At 51.6% G+C, this 26,532-nt stretch overlaps 1 protein-coding gene across 5 annotated transcripts in view; it reads left to right on the forward strand.

The window, feature by feature from the left end:
• Nucleotides 1-26,532, forward strand: part of RUNX1 (RUNX family transcription factor 1) — a 245,222-nt gene that overhangs the window by 203,865 nt on the left and 14,825 nt on the right. For 3 of the 5 annotated variants that reach the window (XM_081234923.1, XM_081234925.1, XM_081234924.1), the window contains one exon: nucleotides 1,852-2,031. The exons of the other annotated variants lie outside the window; for them this stretch is intronic. In XM_081234923.1, the coding sequence (XP_081091049.1) occupies nucleotides 1,852-2,031 (180 nt within the window). The remainder of the gene's footprint in view (nucleotides 1-1,851; nucleotides 2,032-26,532) is intronic. 5 annotated transcript variants of the gene reach the window in all.

Genomic DNA, 26,532 nt, shown 5'->3' on the forward strand with positions numbered 1-26,532 from the left:
CTCTTCTACAAGAAAACTTCAGATTTTTCAGTCTGACCATCAGGAAGCCAAGAATGTATCACAAAGATAAGAGGAAGGAGGAGTCAAGGGAAGCTCCATCCAGAGACCACAGATGAGTCCATGGTGGACTGAAATAGAATGTTCTAGAAAAAGATGTTTTTGTACTTCTGAGGGAAAGGGATGACAGGGGTTGTTCCGGGACCTGGCCCCGTGGCTTTTCGCCCACAAGGCCGGTGCTTAAAATACTCAGCGGGTAAGAGGCCTCTCACATGTGTGCTGGACCCGCGTGACTCAGGCTGCCTGTGTTCAGACCGAGTACTGTGGGCTGTGGGGCTGAATCAGAGTCCAGATTTGCCTTGGTGACACATGAAAAGAGGGAGCGTTGCATTTGAACTACACAAATATTATGCTTAAGTATTTTTCCTCATCTCGGAGCCAAACAGGTCTTGTTCATGATAAAATCACTGCAATATAGTGCGTCCTTTTTCTGGTCTGGAATTTGAGACAGTGTCAGCTGTGCCATGGGGCCTGGCAGCAGGGAGAAACGGCAAACCACAGAGATGTGGAACCATAATACAAGTTATAAAATTTAATTTTATAATCGTAGCCAGCGGGAGCTGGGCTAAAATATACGTCTCCCACCCCGACTCCCACGCTGGGCTGGGCGGGGCGTGGAATCAAGGGATCCTCTTCCTCACTGAGGACTGGATCGGGTGTGCGAAAGGGCACTTGAGGGTGGCAGCAAGGAGGCTGCTTCTCCAATCTTGGTTTGAGGCCACCTGACAATCCGGCGAGGGTTTTGTGAAATTGGTCAATGACTCTTTCTTCGAACCAGCCTGGTTCAAAGTGAGGAGGAACAGGAGGGCAGCCTCTCTGAAAGAGGAATGAATCCACCGAGCCCCCCCTGTGGCTACATCAGTACCTGGGAGCCTCAGCTCTGCTTGACAAGCCTGAGTCTCTGATGTAAAGACATTTTGCTGAAGGATTAAGGCCCAACCCCCCTGGCCCTTCTTGAGTGAATGGCCTCTGCCCGCTGCATCCTGGTGACAGTGATTTGGACCAGGAGCAAGGCGAGGACACTTGCTGTCTCTACAGGTGCTGAGGGGCTCAACTCCCCACCCTGGATCCCTGAGCCCCCTGGGGAAGCTCGGCCAACCTGCTGGCGGCTCCCTCTGGGCTCCAGTGGGCCCAGCCTGCTGGGAGTCTTGGACTGGACAAGGCCGAAGCTGGGGAAGTCGGCTTCAGGGAAGAAAGGATGCTCGTGCAAAGCTTGCTAGCAGAGGAGAGGGGCCACCCATGCCCTGCACTTAACAGGAAATCTGACCTCCCAGGGCTGTGGGCTTGCAGCCACACCTCGCTTCCTCTTAGAAGGGACGCGCCTCTAAGCTCCAGGGCCCACATTGCTGCCTCTGAAACCTGCCCGGGGTTGGGTGTGCAGCTGGGGCAGCTGTTCCTATGACACTGGCAGGGCTCCTTTCCTGGCCAAGTGCCAACAGCGAATGCCCTTTCTCTCCGTGCCGCCATCGCCACTGCCACCAAGCCCCGCGTGCCCGCCGCGTCCCGCCCAGTGGAGATGGGCACAGAGGGTTGGGGTGGGTGCCGGGGCCCAGTCTGGGGGGAGCGCCCAGCGGCCAGTGTGACAGAAGGGGCCCCAGTCTGCCGTGGGGACAGCGGCCCCGAATGCCCCCCGACCCCGGGAGCAGCTAAATGCGCAGATCTCCAGCAGATCCACGCTGAGGGTGAGGGGAGAGGGAGGGGAAAGACGAGAAAAGCCCGAGTTTTAGCAAATCCACGGTACCTTTTCTGATCTCTTGCCTCCCTCTCCCCTCCCCACCCCCCTCCCCGCAATAGGACATCGTCAGAAACTAGATGATCAGACCAAGCCCGGGAGCTTGTCCTTTTCCGAGCGGCTCAGTGAACTGGAGCAGCTGCGGCGCACGGCCATGAGGGTCAGCCCACACCATCCGGCCCCTACACCCAACCCTCGGGCCTCCACTGCCTTTAACCCTCAGCCTCAGAGTCAGATGCAGGGTAAGTACCCGGACGGACGGAGCCCGCTTCCCGCCTCACCCCTGGGCGGAACCCACCCAGGCCAGTTGTGGCTCCTCGTCCACACTCAGAAACGGCTGGTCCCCGGACCAGCAGCCTGGCAGCTTGTTAACAGCAGAGTCTCCGGCCCGCCCCAGGCCCACTGAGTCTGATCTGCGTGGTAACAAGATCCCCAGATTGAAAGGCACTGCTACAGAGGATATGGACAGATATGTATCACTGTGTAGATCAGATCGCGAATTTTTTAAGCGTTAGCTTTGGCTAGGTTATTTTCTTACCCCCTTGGCTTGAAGACACACACATGCACATACATCAGGCCAGGTGAAGGTCAGGATGTTTCAAGTTCTTACTGATTACTTGAGGGGTTTGTATTTACTATACGTTCTTTTGCAAATGTAAAGAAATAGGAGGAGTGTCTGGACGCCATCCCATCAAGGGTATTCATTGCAATTCATAAATCTGCAATCAATAAAGAAGGCGGGTTATTCCCCCTCCCACCGTGGGGTTAGCTGGCAATTGCAAAAACACTGTAAAATACAATAATTGCATAAAACCCACTGGGCCAAATTAGATAATACACAGAGTTCATCTACCCTGTAGAAAGCACTGACGTCAATGATTATTTGCTCTGTGATACCATGTCAGATTTCCGAAAGGCAGTCGTTTTCTCGGTGCTGTGCAGGACACAGCTGTGTATGGTAGGGTCACAGTAAGGTTCCTTGCTCAGAGGGTCAGGCTTGTTTAACTCAAAGGAAGAGATAAGCGACACATCTGAGGGAAAGGGCAGGTGGCCAGCAAGGGGAGTGCTCCTTGCCCTTCTGCGACAGCAGAAATTAGCTTTCCCGGGTGTTTTCTCTGTTTGAGTCGTATTGTGAGATGTGCAAAGCATCCTAAGTCCTTTAGGGCTTCTGGGCCCGCAGGTTCCTTTTGGGGTTAGCACATGTGGGGCTCTTAAAGGCACGCCCACCCTCTTCCTCAGAGCCCGATGGCCATGCCGTTCACTCTCACAGTCATGATTCTGGGGGAAGTTATTTTTATTTGCGGGGGAAATTCCCAGAGAACTCCTCCCATAAGATGCTATGCAGACAGCTGTTAAGTGGCCTCTCTGTAGAGTAGCCTTTTTGTGGACAACAGAAACCTCAGCTTGATTTTGGGGGGCTGCCTCTCATCTACAGTTTCATCTTAGGTGTATTTAAGAAGAGGTCCCATGAAACCATTGGTTTCCTGGTGCTTAATCATTGCATACCTATTCAAAATAGGCATATAAAAAAATCTTCAAAACATGCATATAGATTTTTTTTTAATTCCAAAATGCAAGTGTGTATAAGAAATTAGATGAAATGGCACATTAAGTGAGAGAGATGGGCTTGAGGGGAAAATGCCACTTTTCTTCTAAATAGAATAAAATTCTCCAGGGGATGGCTGGATCTTGTGTTTAGGGCCATTTACATTCATTTATGTCATCTTCAGGATTCCATTTGTAACATCTAAGAGGAGACTTCTGTTCTCTTACTCTCTCATGACATAACTGACCATTTCTACTACTAGGTTGTTAAAGGGATCTGCCTTTTTCTACTGCTATTGGAACTAAAAATAGTAAGAATTTTGAAAGGCAATGGAAAATTTAACCACATGGGGGCAAGTGGAAATCGTCACCATGAATTCGGCTTGGTTTCAGTTTTGGTGAAGCGTGAATCAGATCTGATTTCCCTCCTGGTCAGATACACTCTCTTTACCAAAAAGGAAACGGCAGGGTGGGGTGTTGAATTCTTGTCCTCAGCAGCCAGCATGTCTCAGGCGGAGGCACTGCCATGGACGGGCATTCCTCAGCTCTTTGGAATACTGTACGCTTAGCAGAGTATCAGGTTTAACCCCGTTTCTTGTTCCTTTTCAAAACTTTTTACTTCTGCAACATCTAAGTAATAATAACTTGCTTTTGGAGTGCTTTGGAGGCTTAGTTGCTACTCGAGAGAATGTGTTAACTACATGATGTTCTTTCCTTCCAAAATATGATTTGCCGTTCAGGGTGTCGCTTGTAAAATTGTAGGAACAACTTTAAAAAAATAAGTATCTGGGAGATTTTCATGCATATCTACTTTTCCTTATCCTTTCTTTCTTTTTTCCATAAGAAAATGCTTTTGTACCTTCGTCCTGTTTTGATAGACCCTTGGGAGTTTCCCTGAAGTTAGAAAGTTAACAAGGATAACAGTAAAGTCTCTTTCAGCCAGAACCTTCATTTTGTTCTTGATGGACAGGAAAATGGTTATTTTCCCAGCTTAGCGCTAGAGCTTCTATATTATATTTAAGAAGATGCTTTATATAAAAATTCAGCATGTGTTTATGGCTCGCTTTGAAATGGCAGCACTCGTTGGAAGAAAAACATCCCAAAAGTAGTCAGAGCAGTTTTACAGCAGTGCCGTACCAATGTGTGGATGTTTTCAGCCCGGCAGAATTGTCGACAGTTACGGGCTCGGAGAGATCCTGAGTTGATAGGCTGATACACCCTGTCTTGCTAGGACTTCATCAGAGGGTCATGCCTGGCCCTTTAACTCCTTCAGTACAAAATCACAGATACAGAATAATGCCTCTATTTATCTAGAATGAGATGTGCTTGAGAATCACTCAAAATAGACATCTCAAATGATCTGAAGCAGGGTGCAGATGGAAAAGGGGGCCAGGTTGCCATGCCACCAAACCACTGTTTATTTGTTGAGGTTTCAGCTATAAAAGGGCTGAGGTTAATTTCAACTTCCTACTTTACCAGATCTTTAAAACTGAACAGAAAGCCATTTTGTCGTGGCTACACGTTTAAGTAAGTCAGGACATCATCATGAACTTCTACAGCCGAGTTTTAGAATTCTTTTACAGTCAAGGGAAAGAAAACTGACACATGTCCTTTTCAAAGATGGACCGGGGCAAAATCTAGACCAACAGGGCACTGCTGCTGATTCAGCCATACCTACCCTTAGAGGTGGCTTCAGGCAACCCGAGCAAGTCATTTTAAGAATTTGACTCCTGATTTACCAAAAATGATGAACCACATTTAAGCTACATAACTCCCTCCTTTCTGGGAAAATGGAGACGGGGTGAAATCTACTGGTGCAGAAAACTGTCAAAACCAGAGAAACTAAGAGGCCAAGTTTTGTTCTTGTGTGTGTTGCCGTCAACATCGAGACACGAGGTTTAACTCCTTAATTGGAACAGTTATGACATATTTTGAAACCAGTCAGACGTTGTGTGTACATTGTGTTATACCGACAATCCTGTGGTGTGGTTCATAGACAGAGAAACTGAACCTCAGAGGTTAACAACTGCCCAGATCTCCAAGGTTGGGAGTGAAAGACTTGGACTCAAACGCAGACCTTTCTGGCTCCAAAGCCAGTCCTGGTGGCTGGCAGTTTCTCCCCGGCTCTCACTCTTGGATCAAGGATCAATTAGACACAGGGCTGACCAGTGTCAAGTAAAATCCCAATCACCAAGGGGGAGACAGGAGCAGTGCTGGACTGGTTACTCACTCGGCAGGCCTGTAAAGACTGTGTTCTATTATCATTAGGTGTTGATAATAGTACCTTTAGGGCTGGACTCTGTGGTGGGCATCTGAATAAATTCCCTCCCTTGGAGATGTGTACATTTGTTTTTAAAGATGGGGAGAAAAGAAAACTGAACTCAGAATAATGACTCTCTAAGCATGAGTGAAGGAAGGATGCGTGGGCCGCGAGAGAGCTTCCCAGCCACTCTGTTTACTTTATTGGGGTAACTGCCTGGCCTTCTTGCGTGAAAGGGTCTCGCTTGTGGGGTCCGTTGGAACCGAGGCCTTCTTAACCTCCAAACTCCAGCAACATCTGATCAGCCTGCAGGAGTGTGGGTGCCTTGCTCTAAGACTTCTGTATGTCCGGAGGGGCCTTGACCTCTTAAATCACCTCCTGAATTTTAGTATTCCGAATGATTTTGTTGTGCTAGTGAGTTACCCTACAAGTTAAAGTTACTTTGGATACACCATTTTCTGGTGCCTGTTGTCTGTGTAGCTTTTTGAGATACTGAAGCTCAGCTGTACCAGGTTACTTATGTCAGTCTTTATCAGCTGGATTGACGAAAGAAAACAAAAAACAAAAAAAGAACCTTTTCACTTTTCTGTAGGAGGAGAGATAAATGCCCTTTCCAGCCTCAGGGGTAAAATATCAAAGTGCACAACGTCTCTTCCCTTCCCTTTCCTCTTTCTCTGTCTCTCTCTCTCTCCTTCCTCTCTCTTCTAGCAATTCTGGAAGTTCAAAAACAAAGTGGGTGGGAGGGCAGGGGCGGGAGCTGTTGGAATACCTTGGAGGTAGAGGCTACCGTCAGTCAAACACCGGACATTCTTCTGCGTAAATCTACAAATGGTCATGGTTACACAAAGCAAAATATTCAGGGTGCTAGAAACCAGCTTACAAGACATGCTGTGAACGTGAAAAGGGAGTGATCTAAAAATAACTCTTATCTAGGTATAGTAGAGTTTGAGAGCCTTTCAAGGTCTACAGCATCAGAATCCTACACGGAAAACAAGCCTGCATCGGGTGTTCCCATGAATAAATAAAAATAAATAAATGTAAGAAGGAAGGGGGGGGCGGGGAGGAGAGGAAAACCAGTGGGATAAACTCAAAATGAAGCGCTTTCGCGTGGGGTGTAAGCGGGTTGGTGGGCGCTGCAGCCGCATCCCCCGTCCTCCTCACCAGCAGGCGGAGAGGTTACAAGTTATTAGAACTAGAGGAACTGAGAACTCAGTTACTGTCTTCCGTCTTCTGGGCTGATGCCACATAGACAAAGTTTAAGGAAAGCTTGAAAAGCCCCTGCTAATCAGTTGCATCGTAGACATTTAAAAAGTGGGGATGAAGGACGGGGAGAAAGCTAAGTCTTCATTTTTTTCCTTTAAAAAAGGCCCTCGGGCCTTGGCTTCCTAGTCCGCCTGTGGCCTTTGTTGAGCCTGATGTGGCTTGCTTTCCATCCGCTGCCTGGAGTGACTTACGGAGAGGTGGTCAGAGTGGCGACCAGCCTTACGTTTCCTCCGCGCTCTATTTATGGACGGCACGGTCACCAACACAGAACAGCGCTGCTCCGATGCCTGTGATGTATTTACAAGCACCTCTCAGCTAAGTACTTAATAAACCAGCCCTTCCGAGGAGCCGCCAACCTGGTGAACCGTCAGCACCCTAGTAATCAGAAACCACCTTTTAGTGGGACTGCGTTTTCAGACCAAGTGTTTTCATGGATGTCGTTCAAGGTGATCAGACCACGCTTTCCGGAGCATGTTGTTAATGCCTGTGGACACCTTTCCTAATTAGAGGAATGACGGGTTCATTTTAGGGCTTGATCCTGATGATAAAAGATCCCTTCTGTGGATTGGATACCTTCTGAAACGTTCCCTTCTTCTTGTGATCTATGGGCCAGCACACACTCAGTTATTATTATCAACACCTAATGATAATAGAAACACACACACACACTCACACGCACACTCACAAATGCACAAAGGTTTTGTTCAAAAGAATACGTTTTTAACAAAGCTGTAGTTGGAGCACTTATTTGTTATCAGTGGTACAACGGCAGGAAGGTTAAGCTGAAAATCTCTCGTCCAAGAAAGATAGCAGAGTCTGGTGGCTAAGGATGAGGGCTCAACAGGCGGACCACCTTGGCCCCAAACTGGCCTCCACCACGTATTACTGTAGGACTTTTGGCAAGTTACTTAACCTCTTAAAGCCTCAGTTTGCCTATCTGCAGAATGGGAGTAATAATTATACTTGGAGATCCTAGAACCACTGTGAAAGGTGAAGCAGTGGGCATGAGAGCCAGCCCATGGGTAACACTTAGTAACTGTGGGTTGTTACCATCAGCAGCACCACACCATGTCTATTAGTTTCCTGTGATTGCTGTAACAAACTGCCACAAACTTGGTGGCTTAAAACAATAGACATTTATTCTCTTCCAGTTCTGGAGGCCGGGATCCAAAATCAAGGTGCCATACTCCCTTTGAAGTTCCCAGGGGAGGATCCTTTCTTGTCTCTTGCAACCTCTGGTGGCTCCTAGTGTCCCTTGGCTTGTGGCTGCATCACTCCAATCTTCGCCTCCACCTTCACATGGCCTCTTTCTCTGTGTCACCTCCCCCTCTGTCTCTAAAGACACTTGTGATTGGAATTAGGCGCCCTCTAGATAACCCAGATGATCTCATCTTGAGATCCTTCACTTAATTACATCCGCCAAGACCCTTTTTCCAAATCAGGTCACGTTCACAGTTCCGTGGGTCAGAACATGGACGTAGCTTGGCAGGGCCACCATTCTACCCATGACACCAAGGTGGAAAGGATACAGGGCGTCAGGTGAGTCCAGAGATCACTTTCCCTTGTCCACTCCCCCAGAACAGATATGATGGGCAGGAAACTGTGAATCCAGTGTCTTATGCCACGCATAATCAAGCACGTCTTCCAGCTACTCTCATTTCAGGCCATCATTTACTGGAACTCGGTATCATGGTACTTTTATTTTCCAGCCACGAGAATGTATGGGTTTTTTTTCTACATGAGATCAGATATTTCTTAACATTTTCTAGACCCCTATGCTGATGGAATCAGAGGGCCCAGCAGTGATAGAGAAAAGGGATTCTCCCCTGTGTCATGGGAGCCATGAAAAGCAGGAGGCCTGGGTGCCTCTGGCCCTGGCCCCCAAAAGCTCATGGCATCGCAACTGGGAGTAAGAACGGGGACAGAAGATGACACGGGGACCACAGCCAGGCAGTTGGGAGGGACTCAAGAATGTGGTCGCCTGGAGCTCAGCATATCACTGTTGTTTTGAACAAGCTGCCTTGTTAAAAATGGCTTTATTGCGAGGCGCTGTTGACCAGAAACCCATTGCGAAAGGCTGGTGATTCACTTCGCGTATCTCATAATCCCACATTTAAAAATCACCCGAAGATAGCCTTTCACATTTGGATATTTAAAAACAAAACTTTGACTGTGGCCGTGAAGTAGTATCAAAGTTTACCAAAAGTTTGTACCAAGAGAGGGGCAAACAATATACGCTGATAAGGGAAAAAAAAGGCTCTGGTGAGAAAACGACCCGTTGTGTTTTCTTGTCAGTTGTAGTTCTCCAAACGGAGCTGGTTTTCCTCATTTGCGTTATTTTTCCTCACATCATGAAACAGAAATGCAGGCCCACTGTAATTCGGTTATTTTAGTGCTCTTTAAAATTCAACACGTATGATTTAAATAATGCTGAGGAACTGTAATTACGTCTATCTTCCCTTACTTCCCTCTGACCCTCGGAGAACTGCACCCTGACTGTTAGGGAGAAAATGTAGGGAGGCAGGGGGGTTATCAACTGTTCAGAGCCACCTCAGTGTATATTTCTATTATATTTTCACATTTTACTTGCAAAGCTTTAGCCCTACATGAGCTTTCCTTTTTTTTTTTTTTAACATCTTTATTGGAATACAATTGCTTTACAGTGGTGTGTTAGTTTCTGCTTTATACCAAAGTGAGTCAGCTATACATATACATATATCCCCATATCTCCTCCCTCTTGCGTCTCCCTCCCACCCTCCCTATCCCACCCCTCTAGGTGGTCACAAAGCACTGAGCTGATCTCCCTGTGCTATGTGGCTGCTTCCCACTAGCTATCTATTTTACGTTTGGTAGTGTATATATGTCCATGCCACTCTCTCACTTTGTCCCAGGTTACCCTTCCCCCTCCCCGTGTCCTCAAGTCCATTCTCTACGGAGCCCTACAGGAGCCTTCTTATTATTGAACAATTGCTTTCAAAGCCCTAGAACAGCTCAATTGTTATGGAGATTAAAGATCCGGATTGCAAAACTCCTGTAAATAAAATCTTCACTGACAAACCCAGTTTCCTAGCATAGACTTTTCTTCCATAATCTCCTTCTGGCAGAACATTTGATGTTTTGATACTAGAGATTCAGTTACCAGCCACAGTAAATAAGACAAAATAATAATAATTAAAAAAAAAAAACAGTATAGAACGCACCCTAAAAACAAACATTGGCCAATCATGTTTATTTTCTCTTTCTTTGGGCACTCCTGACAATTGATGGGGGGAGGAAAAAAGGAATGTACTACTTCTTATCCAGTTGATTTTTGATTATCAAGCTATGGAAAGTCTTCAGATTGAGTGTTGGCTAATTCAGGCTCTCCCAAATGGCATGGAATATAACATTTATTGTTTAAAAGAAATGAGCATGTTTCAAGGGAAAACAGAACCATGGCACCAAGCCCCCGAATGAGCCATGGCTAGGAGACAGAATCATTGGGCAGAAAAGATAGTGCTTTCCTCCAGACTCAGGCTCAAGGGCCCACCATGATTTCGTACCACCTAAGGGTCAGGTTTGGGGATAAGAACATTCCAAGTATCATTTCAAGGTTGTCAAAACATCCTCCAATTGCAATCAGTAGCAAGAGTTAACTGTCCCTTTTGTAAAGTTGATTCTCCTTCTTCAGATGGGACCCCCTGCTTTCCCACCTGGAGGAAGCGTGAACAAGAGGGCGGAGGAGGTAGTGGGGGACTCTGATCTGTGCATCTCAGGTCACTTAACAGCTCGGGAAACCTGAGCATTAAAACACTCACCACCACGGACTGAAATAGGGCTTCTTTCTGCACACCACTGGTCCTTCCACCCAGTGTCACTGGATCTGAGCCTCCATAAGTCGATGCTATCAAGGCTGGCTAACAAGATCTGGGTCCTTCTGGGAGCATGAAGGAGGATGAGCTATGGTCCTTCTGCCTTGGCGTCACCCAGGTGTCGTAAGAACAGAGCGTCCCTAGGGGAGGCGTGTGAGGAAGGTCTCTGAGGGGCCCAGGTGAGTCAGCACTACTCTGGGTGTCAGCAGCTCACCCATCTGGGGCAGTGAAGTCTCCCAGATCCGTAACTTGCTGGTTCCTGCTGCAGAAGAAGTCCTCTTTGCCCTACAGCTTTATGTGCTCAGCCTGGTCATCCCAAGACCAGATCAAGACCGGGAGAGCACTTATGCTATGCATCTTGGGAAGGGCTACACACATATACTTGCTTGGGAGGTTTCAACAGAATATCTCGAGTTAAAAAGGGAGGAAGGGGGCTTCCCTGGTGGCGCAGTGGTTGAGAGTCCGCCTGCCGATGCAGGGGACACGGGTTCGTGCCCCGGTCCGGGAGGATCCCACATGCCGCGGAGCGGCTGGGCCCGTGAGCCATGGCCGCTGGGCCTGTGTGTCCGGAGCCTGTGCTCCGCAACGGGAGAGGCCACAGCAGTGAGAGGCCCGCGTACCGAAAAAAAAAAAAAAAAAAAAAAAGAAAAGGGAGGAAGGAATAATCCGACTAGTGATTGCGCTTCTTGGAGTTGTAGGTCATACAAGGAAGAGAACATGATTGTCTTATTACGTCTCCTGGGGTTATCTCACTGTGGCGGCCGCTCAGGCATGCTCCGTTAGTGCATCTCTCTGTCCATGTCAGATGGCAAATTATATAACAACGAAGTTATTAAAATATCTGTAAAAGTCAGCACAAGCTCAAGGGCTCGACTTGGCATTTCTGCCCATTAAGTAGTTTATTTGGATTGTTCCTCTCAGGGTCTGTCCATCTTCATCCGTACTTTGTTGTAAATTGCCTGCTCTGTGGAACAGCCATCGTTGCCTGAGTTTTAAGCTGTGCTTCTCTTGGTCATCCAACGGGGCTGGGATCTTTGGGATGAATATGCAGAAGCTTTTGAAACGTGCAGAGCTTTCCCCTCCCCGGTTTAAAACTGCAGCGTATGTCTGTGACCGGGTCTATACCTGGGTTGCTATTGGAGCCGGGGCCACCGCGGAATGACGAGGACATTGCCTGGTTCTCACGTTTACTAAAGGCAAAACAACACAATCACGGATGACAGATACCGTCGGTTCATTTAATCCCCACCACGAGCCACCCACGAGGTGCGTGGCATGGTCCTGAGGGTCCCGCCTGCTGGGCTCACTCAGGTGCGGGCAGGCACGTGAGTCCCGGGCCCTCACCGATCATGGAACGCATTAACAAGGTGGCCCGGACTCTAGTAGGCTGTAATTCTGCGGCTCTCACGGATTAACGCCTAACATTCTCAGGAAGCCCGTAGAGATGTCCCAGAGCTTCCAACTCCGCCCCCTGATTAAGAGGCCCCCCTTTCTGTTTTTGGTAGTATTTTTGCTGTGTGATTGGGCTTTCTGAGCCACCATGCGTTGCTAAATGGGAGAAGCCGTTGCCCAGACGTGGCTCTGTTTAATATGATTTTCCACAAATTACAAGGCACGACTTTAAAATGGAATGAGTGCGAAATTACGGATGGCCAGTTCAGGTGGAAGGGAGAGGAAATCTTGTTATTCTTATTCCTGAATCTCTTCCCGATTTCCTCATTGGATACTTTCACGCCTTGCGGGGAGGGCCGTGGGCGGAGACGCCTTAGAGTCTATAAGGAATTTCTCTTATTTTTCAAACTTTCTCCCTGGTCATTCACGGGAGCGCTCAGTGGCCTGCAGAAGTCAAAGCGGAATGCCAGTTCTTCTGTCCATCCATCCCATCCGTCGGGATGGAGCTGTTCCTCCCACCTTATCATCATAAGGGAATCAGAAAAAACATGGGAACCCCCAGAATGCAGTACATGAGGAAAGCAGCATCTGGATCTGCAGATTAACGCTAAGATCTATGTGGATATAAATAATGCGAATTCAAATCCCTGGCTGGCCACTTCCCAATTAGGTGACCTTGCAAGACTTACTTTAGCCCTCTGCACCGCTGTTCCCCATCTGTAAAGCAGGCACGGTGATGATGGTACCCAGCTCACGGGAGAGTTGCGAGGGTGAAATGGGTTCACGTGCACAAAGCACTGGATGCCAGGCGTGTGGTATTTACCCTCACTGCCTCACGAACTCACCACAGGGATTGAGATATACTTACGTCAAGAATTTACGTAGAGCCCAGTACACTTTAATCACTCAATAAGTGGTCAGTGTTATGCTTTTTACTATTATTGCTATCGTTGTGCTCTTGTTGGTGGCGTTGGTGCCTCACCGGGGAGTTGCACTTCCGTCCTCTCCTGTGAGCCACACAGCTGCTCTGTGGTAATGACCATCCGTGTCCCCTTACTTCCCAGAGCCATGATAGCCCTGGGGCAGACAAGGGCAAGGTGGTCTTAGTGTCATCTTTGTTCAAGTTCAGTTTCCTTGGGTAACTTAACAGGAGAGCACATACCCACTTCTCCACAGGGTCAAATGCAAATGGAAAACTCTTATAGTTGAAAGGGACCTTAAATCTTTCTAGAAGCCCTTTATTTCACTCACGAGGCGCTGAGGCCCAGGGAGCATCAGTGATTGGCCCACTTGGAGGAGGCCCTGAACTCCCAAGTCCTGGGGCTCCTGGTCCAGTGCCCGTCCTACTGGCCTGCTCTCTGCCTGGGGCGGGGCACAGAATGTGGGCTCTGCTGTGAGTACAGAGGGCGCATTAGGACGTTTACTCCGGCTTTGCCTCTCCCTATCTTTCTCGACGAGATGGTGGATCCCCATGCTTCGATTTGGTATCACGTGCTTGCGTCTCCATCCTTTCAATGTTGAATTTCATACTGAAGCGGTAGGGATTTTTTTTTAAAGGCAAGGGTAGCACACCTGTCCCAAGGCCACCCTCTGTCCTTCTCAGCCCCGCCAAGCGTCCCCAGCCTACTCCGGGGTGGGGCGGGGGAAGACGGCAGCAGGGAGGCTGACAGGACACTCCCTGTCCATAGGGCCCACGTGGGCAGCAGCCAGGGTTGACCCCCGCCCTGTCCCCTTACTTGCATGAATCAGACACATTCAGAGGATGTGGCAGGTCCGCCTCTAAGGCATTTTGAACGAACCATCTACAAAAGGGGTTCTTTGAACTGCTTCACCCTCCTGTGTGATCTCAAGTAAATGCCTCCCGTGCTGATTCCGCCCCCAGGCCCAGGCCTTGCAAGCCTGCTTGCAGCCTAGGCCATCGGGCAGAAGCAGGCCAGGAAACAGGTGTGGGGTGAGACGGGCCAGGGCCGCGGCCGCAGCTGCGGGAGCGAGGCGCAGGGTGTCGGGGCCTGGGGCTGAGTGACAGTCCCCCTCGTCCCAGGTCAGGATGCTGCCAAGTCCATGCCATTCACTCCCTGAACGGTGCAGGGCAGTGACAGCCAGGGCGCCTGGCCAGACCCCAGCATCCCTGCGGTGGCCACGCCCTTGCTGGTGAACTCAGGGTCAAGGACACAAATGCCCGGGGCCAGAGCCACCCAGGACTGTGGCAGGCATCCCACGAGCGGAGACCAGATGCCTTTCTCCCTCAGGTGCTGCACTGACGGGTGGCTTCCGGGCTCCCTTCCTTGGCTCAGACCCCATGACTCCGTCGTGGCCTGTCCTAAATGACACTGAATTCAGGGTCAACAGGAGACACGGGCGGCGCTGGGCTGTCGGCGCATCCTGACCACCTGCCCCGAGGCCTGGAGCTCCAGGTTTTGAGGATCACACATGCCTACGGAACAGATAAGAGGAGAAGGCCAATGCCGGGCCTTTTCTTGCTCCCAGAAACTGATCCACTCAGAAACAGAGCATTCAGTGGAGTTGTACATTTTCTCCCAAGGGTGATGATTTCCTCTGCGTTAGGCAGTTCTTACAATGACTCTGAACTTCTGACCACTGGAGATGAGTGCATCAGAGATAGGCCGGAATGAGATGGCCAGCCACCTCATTAGATGGAGAAGTTGGAAGCCCAGAGAGGTTAAGTGACTTACTGAAGGCCACACAGACAGCACCCGTATTGGAGGGCTCCGCTTCCCCCTGCCCGTCCTGCCCAGCTTGAACACATTCTTAGTATCTGGATAGAGCAAAGCGAAGCTTCCCGAGCAGTCCCTGCAAAACAGCACTTAGGGAGAAAAAGGGGCCGTTGGAACAAGATAGGGCAAACACCAGTATGCCTCTGCACGCCGCTCCACCCAGTTTCTCATCTTTATATTACCAAAAAAAAAAAAAAAGTCTCAAATAACCCAAACAGGCAGGGTCTGATCTGCAGACAGTCTGCAGGCATTCACCCAAGAAACTGCCGGTCGGCTGGTCCATCCTCCTCTGATTTATGCTGTGTGTGTTAAGCCTTAAATTGTTGAGACTCTGGCTGGCTGCAGTGGTATTACTGGAGGGTTGGTGCATGTTTTCGGCTCACAGACCTGGCTCCGGGACTGGAGGTGTTGGCCCCGAATCAAGTCCAATCTCACACCTGTCTGAGACAATGAGGGCCTTGTTAGACGCATCTCCAGCCCAGGCAGCTCATGCTGCTTACTTTTCACATTCAGAACGGGGGAAGCGGGGGCGGTGTCTGGGGGCCCCGGAGGAGAAGCCGAGGCGAACCTGGGACATGCTGGGGCTGGGACATGCTGGGGTCGCTGCCTCCCTTGCCCTCTCCTCCCTCCTCCCCTCCCCCCCATCTTATAAATCTTTCCTTATTTTTGGAAATTAAAAAAAACAAATAAACAATACCAACAGTAGCCCTCTTATGAAAGAGAATTTCCTACTGCAAAACAAGGAGCTCGGGGCTGCTGGAGAATGAATTCAGTCATCGGGCGGGTTGAGCAAGGCAGTGGGAAGCCGGGTGCCTAGGGCTAGGTGTACGGCTCCCGCAACCGGGGCTGACACTTGAACTCTTCCCACACCGATGGGGTCTCCTCTTCCTGGTTTTCCCTTCCATTGCTGACGTGTCAGTGACTGGAGCAGAAAGCAGGAGGGGACTTCGTCTTTAGCTCCGTCCTTATCCACTGACGAAACAGCAAACGGTTCTGTCCCAATTCAGCCCTCCTGTCCCTTGTCGTCAACAGACAGGACAGAGCCAGCCACCAGCACTAAGTCTGCGGACGCTTTGCAAATCCAGTTCTCCCGAGACCCTGACTCCAGGCGACCACTGAGCAGGACCTCTTCTGGGTCCAGGTTGGCACCCCTCAAGGCCAGCGGCTCGGAGAGCTCATTAGTCGGTCAAAGCCATCCTGAAATGACTTTCTTTTCATAGGAATGCATGATGTGGAGGCCCATAGGAGAACGGCCCAGAAAGGAGTTTCCCAGAGTTATAAAATCCACCCCCTCCTGCAAGCCCGCCCAGTGGGGAGCCCATGCAGGAGCACCTCGTGATTGCTCTCCTGGGGAGCTGTCGTGTCTTGGGGGCTCCGGTGGCCAACACCTCCCAGCCTCCTTCTCAGTAAGCAAGGCTCTTACCTGAGCTGGGAGGCATTTGGGCACCAGTGGTCCCTCTGTTCGCCTTGTTCGCCCACAAGAAACAGACAGCCCCATCCTCCTAACCTGCAAACTACTGTGTCAGCACTAAGGCCCACTGCCGTCTCGTTACCTCAGCCTCGGAGACACAGCAGGGGAGATCTAAGACCTAGGACTTACCCGAGGGGAAGTGTGTGCCCCGGCCATTTTCTTAGCATAAATCACTTTTAACTGGTATCTATATGTGTATCAGCCGATGTCCCCAGAGGGACCAAAGGACAACTTTTCAGGGGCAGCAGAGTGAGGCATGTAAACAGCAATGGGTGACAGAAAATCTGGGGATGTCTGGCTCCCCTGCAACCTGGGTTTGGACCCTCTGCAGTGGGAGGTGGCATCACTGCTGAGACCTTGGCCTTCAGGGAGGCCGGGATCGCATGGCCAGCCTCCCCTCAGGCTCCTCCTAAAACCCATCCTGTCTAAGCATGTCACCTGTGGAGGAACGTGGCGGAGGAAGCAGATGTTGCCGTGTCTCATGGCCACAGGGGGCCTGGTCCAGAAGTAAAAGAGCACCTTCGCCACTGATTTCCTAGCTTCCCCTCCAGGCGAGGCCTTCTCTGGGTCATGAGATGTTCCTCCCTGAGCCCGCCGTGCTCTGAAACGACCGAAAGGCAAGCAGACGAGCCGAAGGGAAGCTGGGGCCCCGACGCTGTGAGCAGCTGTCTTTTTACCTGCCTTTTCTTCTGGGCTCTGAGCACCTGTGGCCAGCCCTGCCCACCTGCTTTGGGCCATGCCAGTGGCCCACCCAGAAAGCCCCTACCCCTCACCCCCTCCACCTCCCCAATCCCGCCCCATCTCCTTCAGGACATCTTCGTCCCCACCAAGGACCAAACGGACCCCCTTCTCTACTCCTGGACCCGTCTATCGGGACCTCTCACTTTGCCTTCTCCCCTCCCCATACGTTGTCCGTTGTTACTGGATAGGGTGAAGGTTTGCTGCTTCTCCAACCGTCATGGGCTCCCAGGAGCGAGCACCTAAGGTTTCCCTCTGTGCTGTGCGATCATCGAAACCTCAAAACCCACCAGAGAGAAGCCGCTCAGACGGTCCACACAGCCCCCCACCGACCTGCCCCCTCTCCTCCCCATCTGGAATCACAGTTTTCCGAGGATGACAAGTTCTCCTAGAAGTTCCAGGCAGGCAGGAACGCTCTCTCCCATGTCTCCAGACCCCACGACCCTGGCCCGGATCTCCAGGGAAAGGGCTCAGGGGGAGTCATTCAGGAAGCATGTTCCCTGCTCTCAGGATTTGCAGGTTTTAATCCCAATTTCAAAATCTCCTGCCCCAAATTTCCTCCCAAAGCACCAAGTCTCGGTACTTTTGCTTCTTGCTTTCGTGATTTGCCCTTTCTCCGCTTCCCAGAGCCGGGCTGGGAGCCTCGGGGAGGGAGCCCAGCTGGGCCTACCGGGGTGACAGTACACCGGCCCCTCCCTGGGGCCTTTCTCTCCACCTTTGCGACAAAGAGGAAATCGGCAAGTCTCTACGCTTCTTAATCTTCTGCCCCCGTTGGTTACCTTCTACAGCTTCCATTAACTAGAGAGCCACCCTTCCCTTTTGCTATCCCTGCCCCACCCAAGCCAAACTCTCTCCTGCCTTCCTGGCCATCATTCAGTTCCTGACACAGCTCACCCGGGCCTGTCACTCAAATGCCTGAACCTGGGTTCACGTGTTTAATTACAGACTTGAACCCCAAAGTTGGACTAGGCTGTTTGTCCACTGCTTCCTCCTAAGGCCATCCCCCCACCTCCCTGCCATCTCCCCCGCCGTGTTCAGGTGTCCCTGTGTCGCCTCCTTCCCCAGAAGCGTCCCTAGGTTCCTCTGCGTTCCAGCACTTTTCAAATCCATCCTTCCAAGTTCACTCTTTATCTTGCTAGCCCGTCTTATCTTCCCACCCCTGCTCACAGCCTCTTGCCCAAACTGACCCACTGACCGGCCTCAGGGCCTCGGGTCCCCAAACACTGAAAGCTTTCCCTGCCGCCACCTTGATGGCTTCACTCTGTGCCTAACGGGACTACAGAAGTCCAGTTTATCCCCTTCCCCCAGACCCCTTCTCCTGGTCACATGATAGTTTTCAGCTGGTGGACAAAGGACCACGCCAACCCATCTGTGTTGGCCCCGCTGGTCTCCATCTGAAAAAAGTGCTGGAATGTGGACCAGCAGCAGGAAAGCCATTTGCCACCCTCCTTATCAATCTTCCTTCCACTTTTGTCTCCTCTCCCTTGGTCCCTCAGTTCCAAAAGAGGGGAAAGTACTTTGGACATGTTGTTGAGGCTGGTTTGCTCTTTTTTTCAAGGATGGCAGGAAGTTCTTGTTTATTGGAAAGGTTGTTCGTTTCCAAAGACGTTACAGAGCGAAGCAACTAGCTATAGGATGATTTCTCGCTGCCTTTTTTCGGGGTGGTACACAATACCAAAAAATAAACCAACGGGAGAGAGTCAGTGAACACAAAGGGAGATGTTATAATGGGCTTTTGTTGGTACTTGCATTTTCTTGTTGAAAAACACGGTAAAGACCCTGAGGTGCTGAGGTGTGGACAGAAGCCTGATGTTATCGGACCCCTAGAAATCCTGCCTGGAGTCCAGTGGCAGGCAGCATCGGGAACTCGAAAAGACGGAGGCAACTGGTCTTGCTCAGTACAAACGGTGCTTTTAGTCTGTCGTAAACAGCCTGTGCCCCAGGGCTCAAATCCTTCAAAAGTTTGCCTAGGTAATTGCGTTTCATTGCCGTCTGGCATGTGCTCGTCTGTCTAATCTGGACGTTCAGACAGCCAGGCCAAAGCTTGCTAGACTGCAGGAGAACGAGCCCGTGAATTTAATCCACTTGAAAGACAGACGAATACAACTGCGCCTAACTCATTATTTTAAGTGATATGAGAAGAGGGTATGGCACTTTCCATAAAAGGGTTTAAAGTCAGCATGTTGGTTGCAGCCACTTGGCAGTTGAAGGCTATTAGAAGAAAAGGCAGAGCCTGGGTGACAGTGTGACCCTGCCTCCCACCTCTTGCGACCCCCCCGAAAACACAGCTGGGGGGTGGGGGGCACGGGAAGGGTCCCCTCCCTCCCTAATTTTGAATTGCATTATGCATGAATTCACAGCAACAGATATCAACTTTTATTTGCGATTTGGGGTTGTTTGGGCTCAGTTTCAGGATGGAAAGGAGACGTAAATGGAGTAAGGGCTTCCCAGCCAGCCCCACAAAGCTCAGAATCCCAGGTCTGTTAGCAGGGAAAGGTACTCCTCCCCAGCCTCCAAACGGCACTGTACTTGGAGATTACTTCTGTGTGTGTGTGTGTGTGTGTGTGTGTCTGTGTATTTTTTTCTTTTTTGAAGCTTAGACCAGTTTCTTCATTTTGTCAGTATACAGTAATTAGGTTCGAGGGGGAAATGGCTCCGATCATCATACAGTAAAAGCAGCACTCTACAAGCAACCAGAAGGTCTGTCGCTAACCTGCCGTGGGGAACAAGAGGCAGTCATCTCACCTCGCCACACTTCAGCTTTCTCCAACATGGGGCTGGCTCGAAAAGTCTCCGAGGTTGCTTTCTGCTCTATCATTCCATGAGATGTTGGAATGAAACCTTAGAAATGTTGACAGTGATTTGCATCATTATCTGGTTACATGTGACTCATGCCCGGGTAGCTCAGGAGAGGCAAGCGCTAGCCTGTCCCTTCCCAGGTGGCAAAGCCGACGGTCAGCTCAGGAGCGATCTTGTCAGTCGTTTACACCTGCGGCTCACCCGGGGCTCGGCATGCCAGCTCTGAGACTGGGTGCCAGGCCGTGAGACTGTGAGAAAGCAGCCATCCCAAACCCTGGCATGGGGATAGAGCCCTGGCCGCAGCATGACGGCAGACGGATGGCCACCCCTGGTTCCCAGAAGGGCCCCAGAAGGTGCCCGCCACACCCCTTATCTCTTAACACCCCTCAGTTTCACTTGTACTCGGCCCAGGGCACGTGCTGCATTAAACTTCTCTGAGTCTGGGGGCACCTCTGGAAGTCACAGCGTCCAGCTTTGTCATCATGGTTTGACACTAGGGTTGTACATGCCTACCCTGGGCTGGGTTTCCCTAAGGCACTGCTGGCATTTGTGGCCAGATCATCCCCTGCTGCTGGGGGGCCGTCCTGTGCACTGGGTGATGTTTAGTAGCACCCCACCCCTGGCCTCCACCCACGGGGTGCCAGTAGCAACCCCTTGCCCCAGTGGCAACAAGCAAAGACATCAGACGTTGTCCAGCGTCCCCTGAAGGAGAAACCACCCTGGTTGAGACCCATCTGGGAAATTCACAAGGGTTCAGTCGGTCCACACAGGATGTCAGTGTCGGCCACAAATGGCAGCCCCCTGGGCCTCTACCCTCATCAGCAAATCAGTGCTGACTCTGGACTTCTGCAGGCCGCTAGGATCCCTGTTCTCCGGGGTCGTCCCTATTGCTGAGCATGAGTTTCTAATTGTCTGCTCTCTCAACCTCAGCTTTTAATTTTTAAAAAGTCTTCATTTTAGTCCAAGTCACTAAAACCTACTGCTTCTCTGAGAAAGCCTTCCTTGACCTTGTAAATCACAGCGGTTCTCTGGAGGGAGGGTTCCCACTGCTGGGCTCACAGTATCATCTTTCTCAGAGTGACCTCATCTATTAAAGTATGAAGGTTGTATTTGAAATGCCATTTACTTTCTCTGAGTCAGTACATGAAGCTGTGGATCTTTAGATCATCAGAGGTCTGCTTACTACCAAGAGTTGTGTGTGTGTGTGTGTGTGTGTGTCAGTTTTAAAATCGAGGTCTCTGTTGGAATTTAAAAGAATTCCGGCAGATTTCCATTTGCCTTTCTGAATCAGAGTTTGGGGTGGTGTTCCCCTGTGAGTGTAGATTGCCCGCAGATGAATCTGACTTGATTAGTTTGCGTTCTTTGTTCAGAGCACCGGGAATGAGCCTATGAAAGTACACGCGGCTCTTATCTTCAAAGGCCTCCTTGATGCAGCAAAACTCCACCTCAGCAACCTGTGCTATTAATCTGTCGCCGTCCCAATTAGTTCACGTCAAGGTCAGTTCTTCGGGGTGTGCGAAATGGCTGCAGACTTAGGTGAGCCGATTCCTCTTGTGCGGATCTCGCAGGGAGGTGGGGAGGAGAACGCAGGAGGGGCAGGAGGCACAGAGGAAGCCGATCGCGATCCCCCCAGCTCGCAAGCCAGAGATACCCAGTTATCCTGGCACAGGAACCCGCCACCGAGCGGCCAGGCAGCTCGGCCTCTTCCTCCCAGCTGCTCCGATGGCAAATATCCAAGTGGTTACCGATTTTCAAAAAACAGAGAAGCGTAACGGAGCCACTCCTTGGGGGCTTTTTATGTGTGGAGAAGCCTTGCGTTTAAGACGTATAGTAAGCACTACTCCAAAAAGATGTTTACAAAAAGTGAACCAGAGGGCTCCCCTGCTGGCGCAGTGGTTGAGAGTCCGCCTGCCGATGCAGGGGACGCGGGTTTGTGCCCCGGTCCGGGAAGATCCCACATGCCGCGGAGCGGCTGGGCCCGTGAGCCATGGCCGCTGGACCTGCGCGTCCGGAGCCTGTGCTCCGCAATGGGAGAGGCCGCAACAGTGAGAGGCCCGCGTACCGCAAAAAGAAAAAAAAAAAAAAAAAAAAGTGAACCAGAGCTGGCAGCGCTGTAGGGTGTCACGTTCTAGGAATGAAGCAGGACACTGGGCTCAGGACTGCCGTTCTCATCTCCCAACCGAAAAGATGGGAGTCCGCGAATCGCAGCGTCTTCTGTCTCTAGCGTCGGGGATAAGGGCCCTCCTTATGTGACGAGCACAGGCTGTCTCGATGTGTCATTACTCCAGGCACAGCAGAGTGGGAGGAGAAAAGGGTCGAGGCCAGCTGGGATGGCAGCGCCCTTTAAGAGGGAGAAATCTATTGCTCTGTACATCCAGAGACCTTCCCAGAGCGTCGTGGACGTGCAGAGTGTCGGATGTGAAGGGACGGCCAGGAACCAGGCAGTGCTGGCTGCCCCCTCGAGGCAGGCGCAGTGTGCTCATGCCCCCCGAGGAAGGGTGCTAGAGGGATGCGGGCGGGTGATGCCCCCGCAGGGTCTGGCCTCCTGGTCCTGCTGCTGGGAATCCCGGGAGCCCGGGCCTGATGTGTGGGAAAGGAAAACCAGGAGCGTGTGGGTCGGGAAGGGGAAGTTGGGACAGGCCGGTGGGGACAGGTGGGGGGACGGGAGAACCAGAGGCAGCCGCTGCCTTGGCCGGCGAGCACGTGTGAGGGGGGGGCGCCCCGGCTTGGGCGTCACTGCATTTCCCTTGGCAGAACGTTCTTCAGGCTGGGAGTGTGGACGGAAGCTCTTATTAGAGAGCGAGCGGTTGCCATTCAACCTGAATCCCAGCCCCGAAGGTGAAGAACCGCGCATCCTCGGTTTCCAAGGCTCAGCTCTCCTGTTTCCGTGCAGCGGCTGGCGGGCGCCTTCCGCGGGGCAGGGTGGCGGGGTGCTCCCGCTGAGCGACGCTGGTGCTCGCCGGGCGGAAAAGGGCTTGTATTCGGTTTGGCAGTCTGTGCAGGTGCCGCGGGAGTGGTGCTCCCGTCGATGGTGAAACCATGTCTCCCCAGGTGAGGGGCTGAGGGCGTTTTGCACCTCCGGCTGAGGCCGAGGCGGGCCTCATCCTGGCGGCTCCATGGGCTGTGCCCGCCCTCCTCCCTCGTATGGGGCACTCGGGCCTGAGGGGCACGGAGCAGGCCCTCTCTGGACACGGACTCTTTATCTGAGGGGACAGGGGAGAGGAGCCTTACTAGGAGCCAGATGGTGCATTAACGACGCTGGAGTCCGGATGCCGTTTCATCCCCCCAAGCCCCTCACAGGTGGGGAAACTGAGTCTCCGAGGGCGTCAGATGCTGCCCTCAGCACAGGGTGAGTGAGGGGCGAGCTGGGGCTCAGTCCTCATCTCTCAAACCCCCAAACCCTGCCCTCGTGCCCTCGTCCAGGCCCCTTCTCCCTGCGGGGCAGCTCGGGGACGAGGTTCCCAAAACTTGTACATGTTTGGAGACAACACAAACCAGAGGGGAGTTCAGTGTCTTTTGTGTTCTCTTCCAGCATTCTCTAGACGGCCATTTGTTGCACTCCCTTTTCCCCCATTCATGAGAGTTCTTCTTCTGGTTTTATTAGAACGCCATGTTTCCGAGTTTGCTGCTTAAAATCAGAGTGTCTGGTGTAAAATCCAGTACGGGTGCATTGGGGCACATGTCACATGAGAGCACAAGACACAGAGGCTGCTTGGCCGGGCTTCGAGCCACTCTAAAATTTGTGTGTAGGCTACAGCCTGAAGCTCGAAAAGCATGGTGGAATGGATTTGCATCATGACTTTGCAACAAATAAATAAATCTCATAATAATACTACAACAGAATTTGTCAAAGGTCCTAACATTTTACAAACCCGCAGAAGTGCTGAAGTAAAAAGTTTAGCACAGAGCCGGAGCGGGTGGGCGGCGCTCAGAGGCAGCCAGGCTGCAGGATGGCCTCACGGGCACCTGCTGTGCGTCAGACGTCCTTACTTGGCGGCCTTAAGAGCATCCTCCAATACCGACAACTCACGGGGCGGGGCAGCGGCGGTCATCTTACGGCCCCTGAGGTCCCAGTGATAACATCACTCTTTTTTTCTTGCCTGCCGCCACCCTGAGGCATTTCAAGGACCCTGGCAAAGCTTCAGCCACGTTACTTGATAGGATCTGCCCAAGGGACGGCTGTTACTGTATCTACTTAGTCGGAGAGATGGCTGCTCCCCCCCCGACACCCCGGGGAGTCCCGTAGGCTCCCCTCCCACCCCATCGACACACGGCCTTCGGTGGTCAGCCTGGACTGTAGCTTGGCTCTGACAATCTCACGCCCTGGGCCACGGAACAAGGCTCTCAAGCCTGCACCGTCCTCTTTAGAGCATGTGCTGCCCTCGGTGCGATGTTCCTTCATCAAATTAAGTTTCTTTAGCTGTGGGCAGTCCTAGGGGTGCCGTACCTCTCCCGCTGGTAGCGTCCCGCTTTGAGGCGTCAGTAATTTGGCTCCTATGAGTGGCTCATTTCTGCACCGGGGACTCGGTCCCAAGCTAGAAGCTGCCTGAGATTTCCCAGCCCTCGACAGGTATCTCTGGCTCATCCGTTTCAGGAACTAGCAAAGGGGGCGAGGGCGCCGGAGAATGAGTGGTTGGGAGCAGAGAGCCATCTTTACCCTCCTCCATGTTTTGAGATTTTTGTTGGAGGAGACAGACATGGAGGAATGGACAGAAATTAGCAGGGCGGTCGTGGAATCATTTGAACATGCCCGTGATGGCCTGGCCTTACAGGAATGTACCCAGCCCGTCTGTAGAATCAGTTCCGGCCTGGAAAGTGTGTATGGGGGCGGGGGGACAGAGGTTCGGAAAGTGAGGGTGAAGGTCTTTACGGGAAGGTGTCTGCAATGGATGATTGTCTGACAGAGGCCAGGGAAATAACTTGTCTGCGAGGGAAGACGGAGCAGAGACCAGAAGGTGCCTTCCTTCCTCTTGGAACCAAGATCCCCGCACCCCGTGTGACCTGAAGGCCACTCTCCCCCAGACTTAGGGAGTCACTGCTGGCAGAGAATCAGAGGTGTTATCCAGACCCCCATCTTTTCTAGAAGCCAGTGACTTGTCCCCAAACCCTGCCTCGGAGACAACTGTGCCTGAGTCCAGAGCCTTTTTCCAGACACGGCTCAGACTGGCCGAGGGGAGAGGCCTCGTGGCTGGATTGGACTGTTTCCCCTGGGAACTGTCTGGCACGTCTAACGAGGAATAGCTCTTTGCATTTACAGAGCGCCTTTCATCTGCGGCTCTCAAAGCTGCTCCACAAACAGTAATTAACTCTCACACCTGCGAGGCAGGTGAGTCTGGTTACCCCCATTTTTAGAGATGAAGAAGCAAAGGTCTGAGAGGGAAAGGGCCGTGGTGAGCCGCCGGAGTTGGCAGTGGCTCTCACGTTAGGAACCAGCATTCTGGACTCCCAGCGCCCCGACCACAAAGCCAGGGAGCCTCTCCCGGTCGGGTAAAGAGGAAGGGTCCCCAAGGCAGTGAGGGGTAGGGACGTGGCCACACAGCTCCCCTCTGCCCTCCCGCAGGTAGCCTGTCACTTCCCGGGCCCACCGGTCGGCTATGAGGACAGGATCCCTCAAGACCCTAACAGCCTTTAACACGCAGCATCCCCAGGCAGGCCTCTGCCCCGGCTTGGTGCTGGATGCTTCCCTTCAGAGTAATTGCTGGAACAATGAACGCAGCCTAGCTGTCCATGACTAACCAAGATGTCTTCGGCCAGCAGAGACGAACAGTTGGCAGATACCAGAGCTCTTTCACAACTTCTTTTTCCAGGATCCAGAGCTGGTGGGAACTGACTCACGTTAGCAGGGTGTTTCACTGACAGCAACACCAGGCTCATTAGTGTCTCTGCCTGGGTGCACCACTATTCCTGCTTGTTGTTCTGTGCTACACTTGTACTGCACAGGCTGGAGGAAACAGCGCTTCAGACAGACGGTGGGACTTTCAGGGAAATGCCTCTTTCGTAGCAGAGAAGGACGCAGGCCCTGGGGCCATGAAAGCTGATATCACATGGTTCTGAAGGTAGCAGCGGAGCATCTGGGGGCACCTTTTTTATTCACAGGGGAGCCCGGATCTTTCTTCCAGGGGTCCCAGACAGGGAGATGCAAGCCACCACTGGGGCTCGCCCTGACACATCGCCCTAGAAACTGACTCACATCTCTGAGTCTTGAGTCACATCCTGTTGTGTGTTCTCAGGCATCCAAGAGGGCATTACACCAGCTGCCCACGACTGAGGTGAACTTGGAGGGCACCCTGGGAACTGCCCTGCCACGTTCCAAGCTGAAAGGGGGGAAAAAACCCTCTAGGGAAAAAACCAGAGCCGCCTGGAGGGTTTATATGTTCACCACTTAGGTTTGGCTCTTAAAAACAGACAGTGGGGCCCTGATGCATACGTAACTTGTCTGGTCTTTGTTTTTAAGTGGCTCTGAAAGGTGTCTGAAAGATCAGGTCTTTAAAGATACCAGCTAAATAGCCAAAGGAAAGGGCCCTCTAACTCTAACCAACAACAGAACCCATCAACCTTCTGGCCCCAGGCTGAGGTCACCCAGCATGTGTGCGCCTGTGTGCCTTAGGGGACCCACGTTTTGAGGGTGGGTGTTAAAAAGCCCACAGACGTAGGTGCTCAGAGAACCAGGAGGCGTCTCTGCCCATCCT

This window comes from Mesoplodon bidens (assembly GCF_964165515.1).
Source record: "Mesoplodon bidens genome assembly, chromosome: 5".
NCBI classification, from domain to species: domain Eukaryota; kingdom Metazoa; phylum Chordata; class Mammalia; order Artiodactyla; family Ziphiidae; genus Mesoplodon; species Mesoplodon bidens.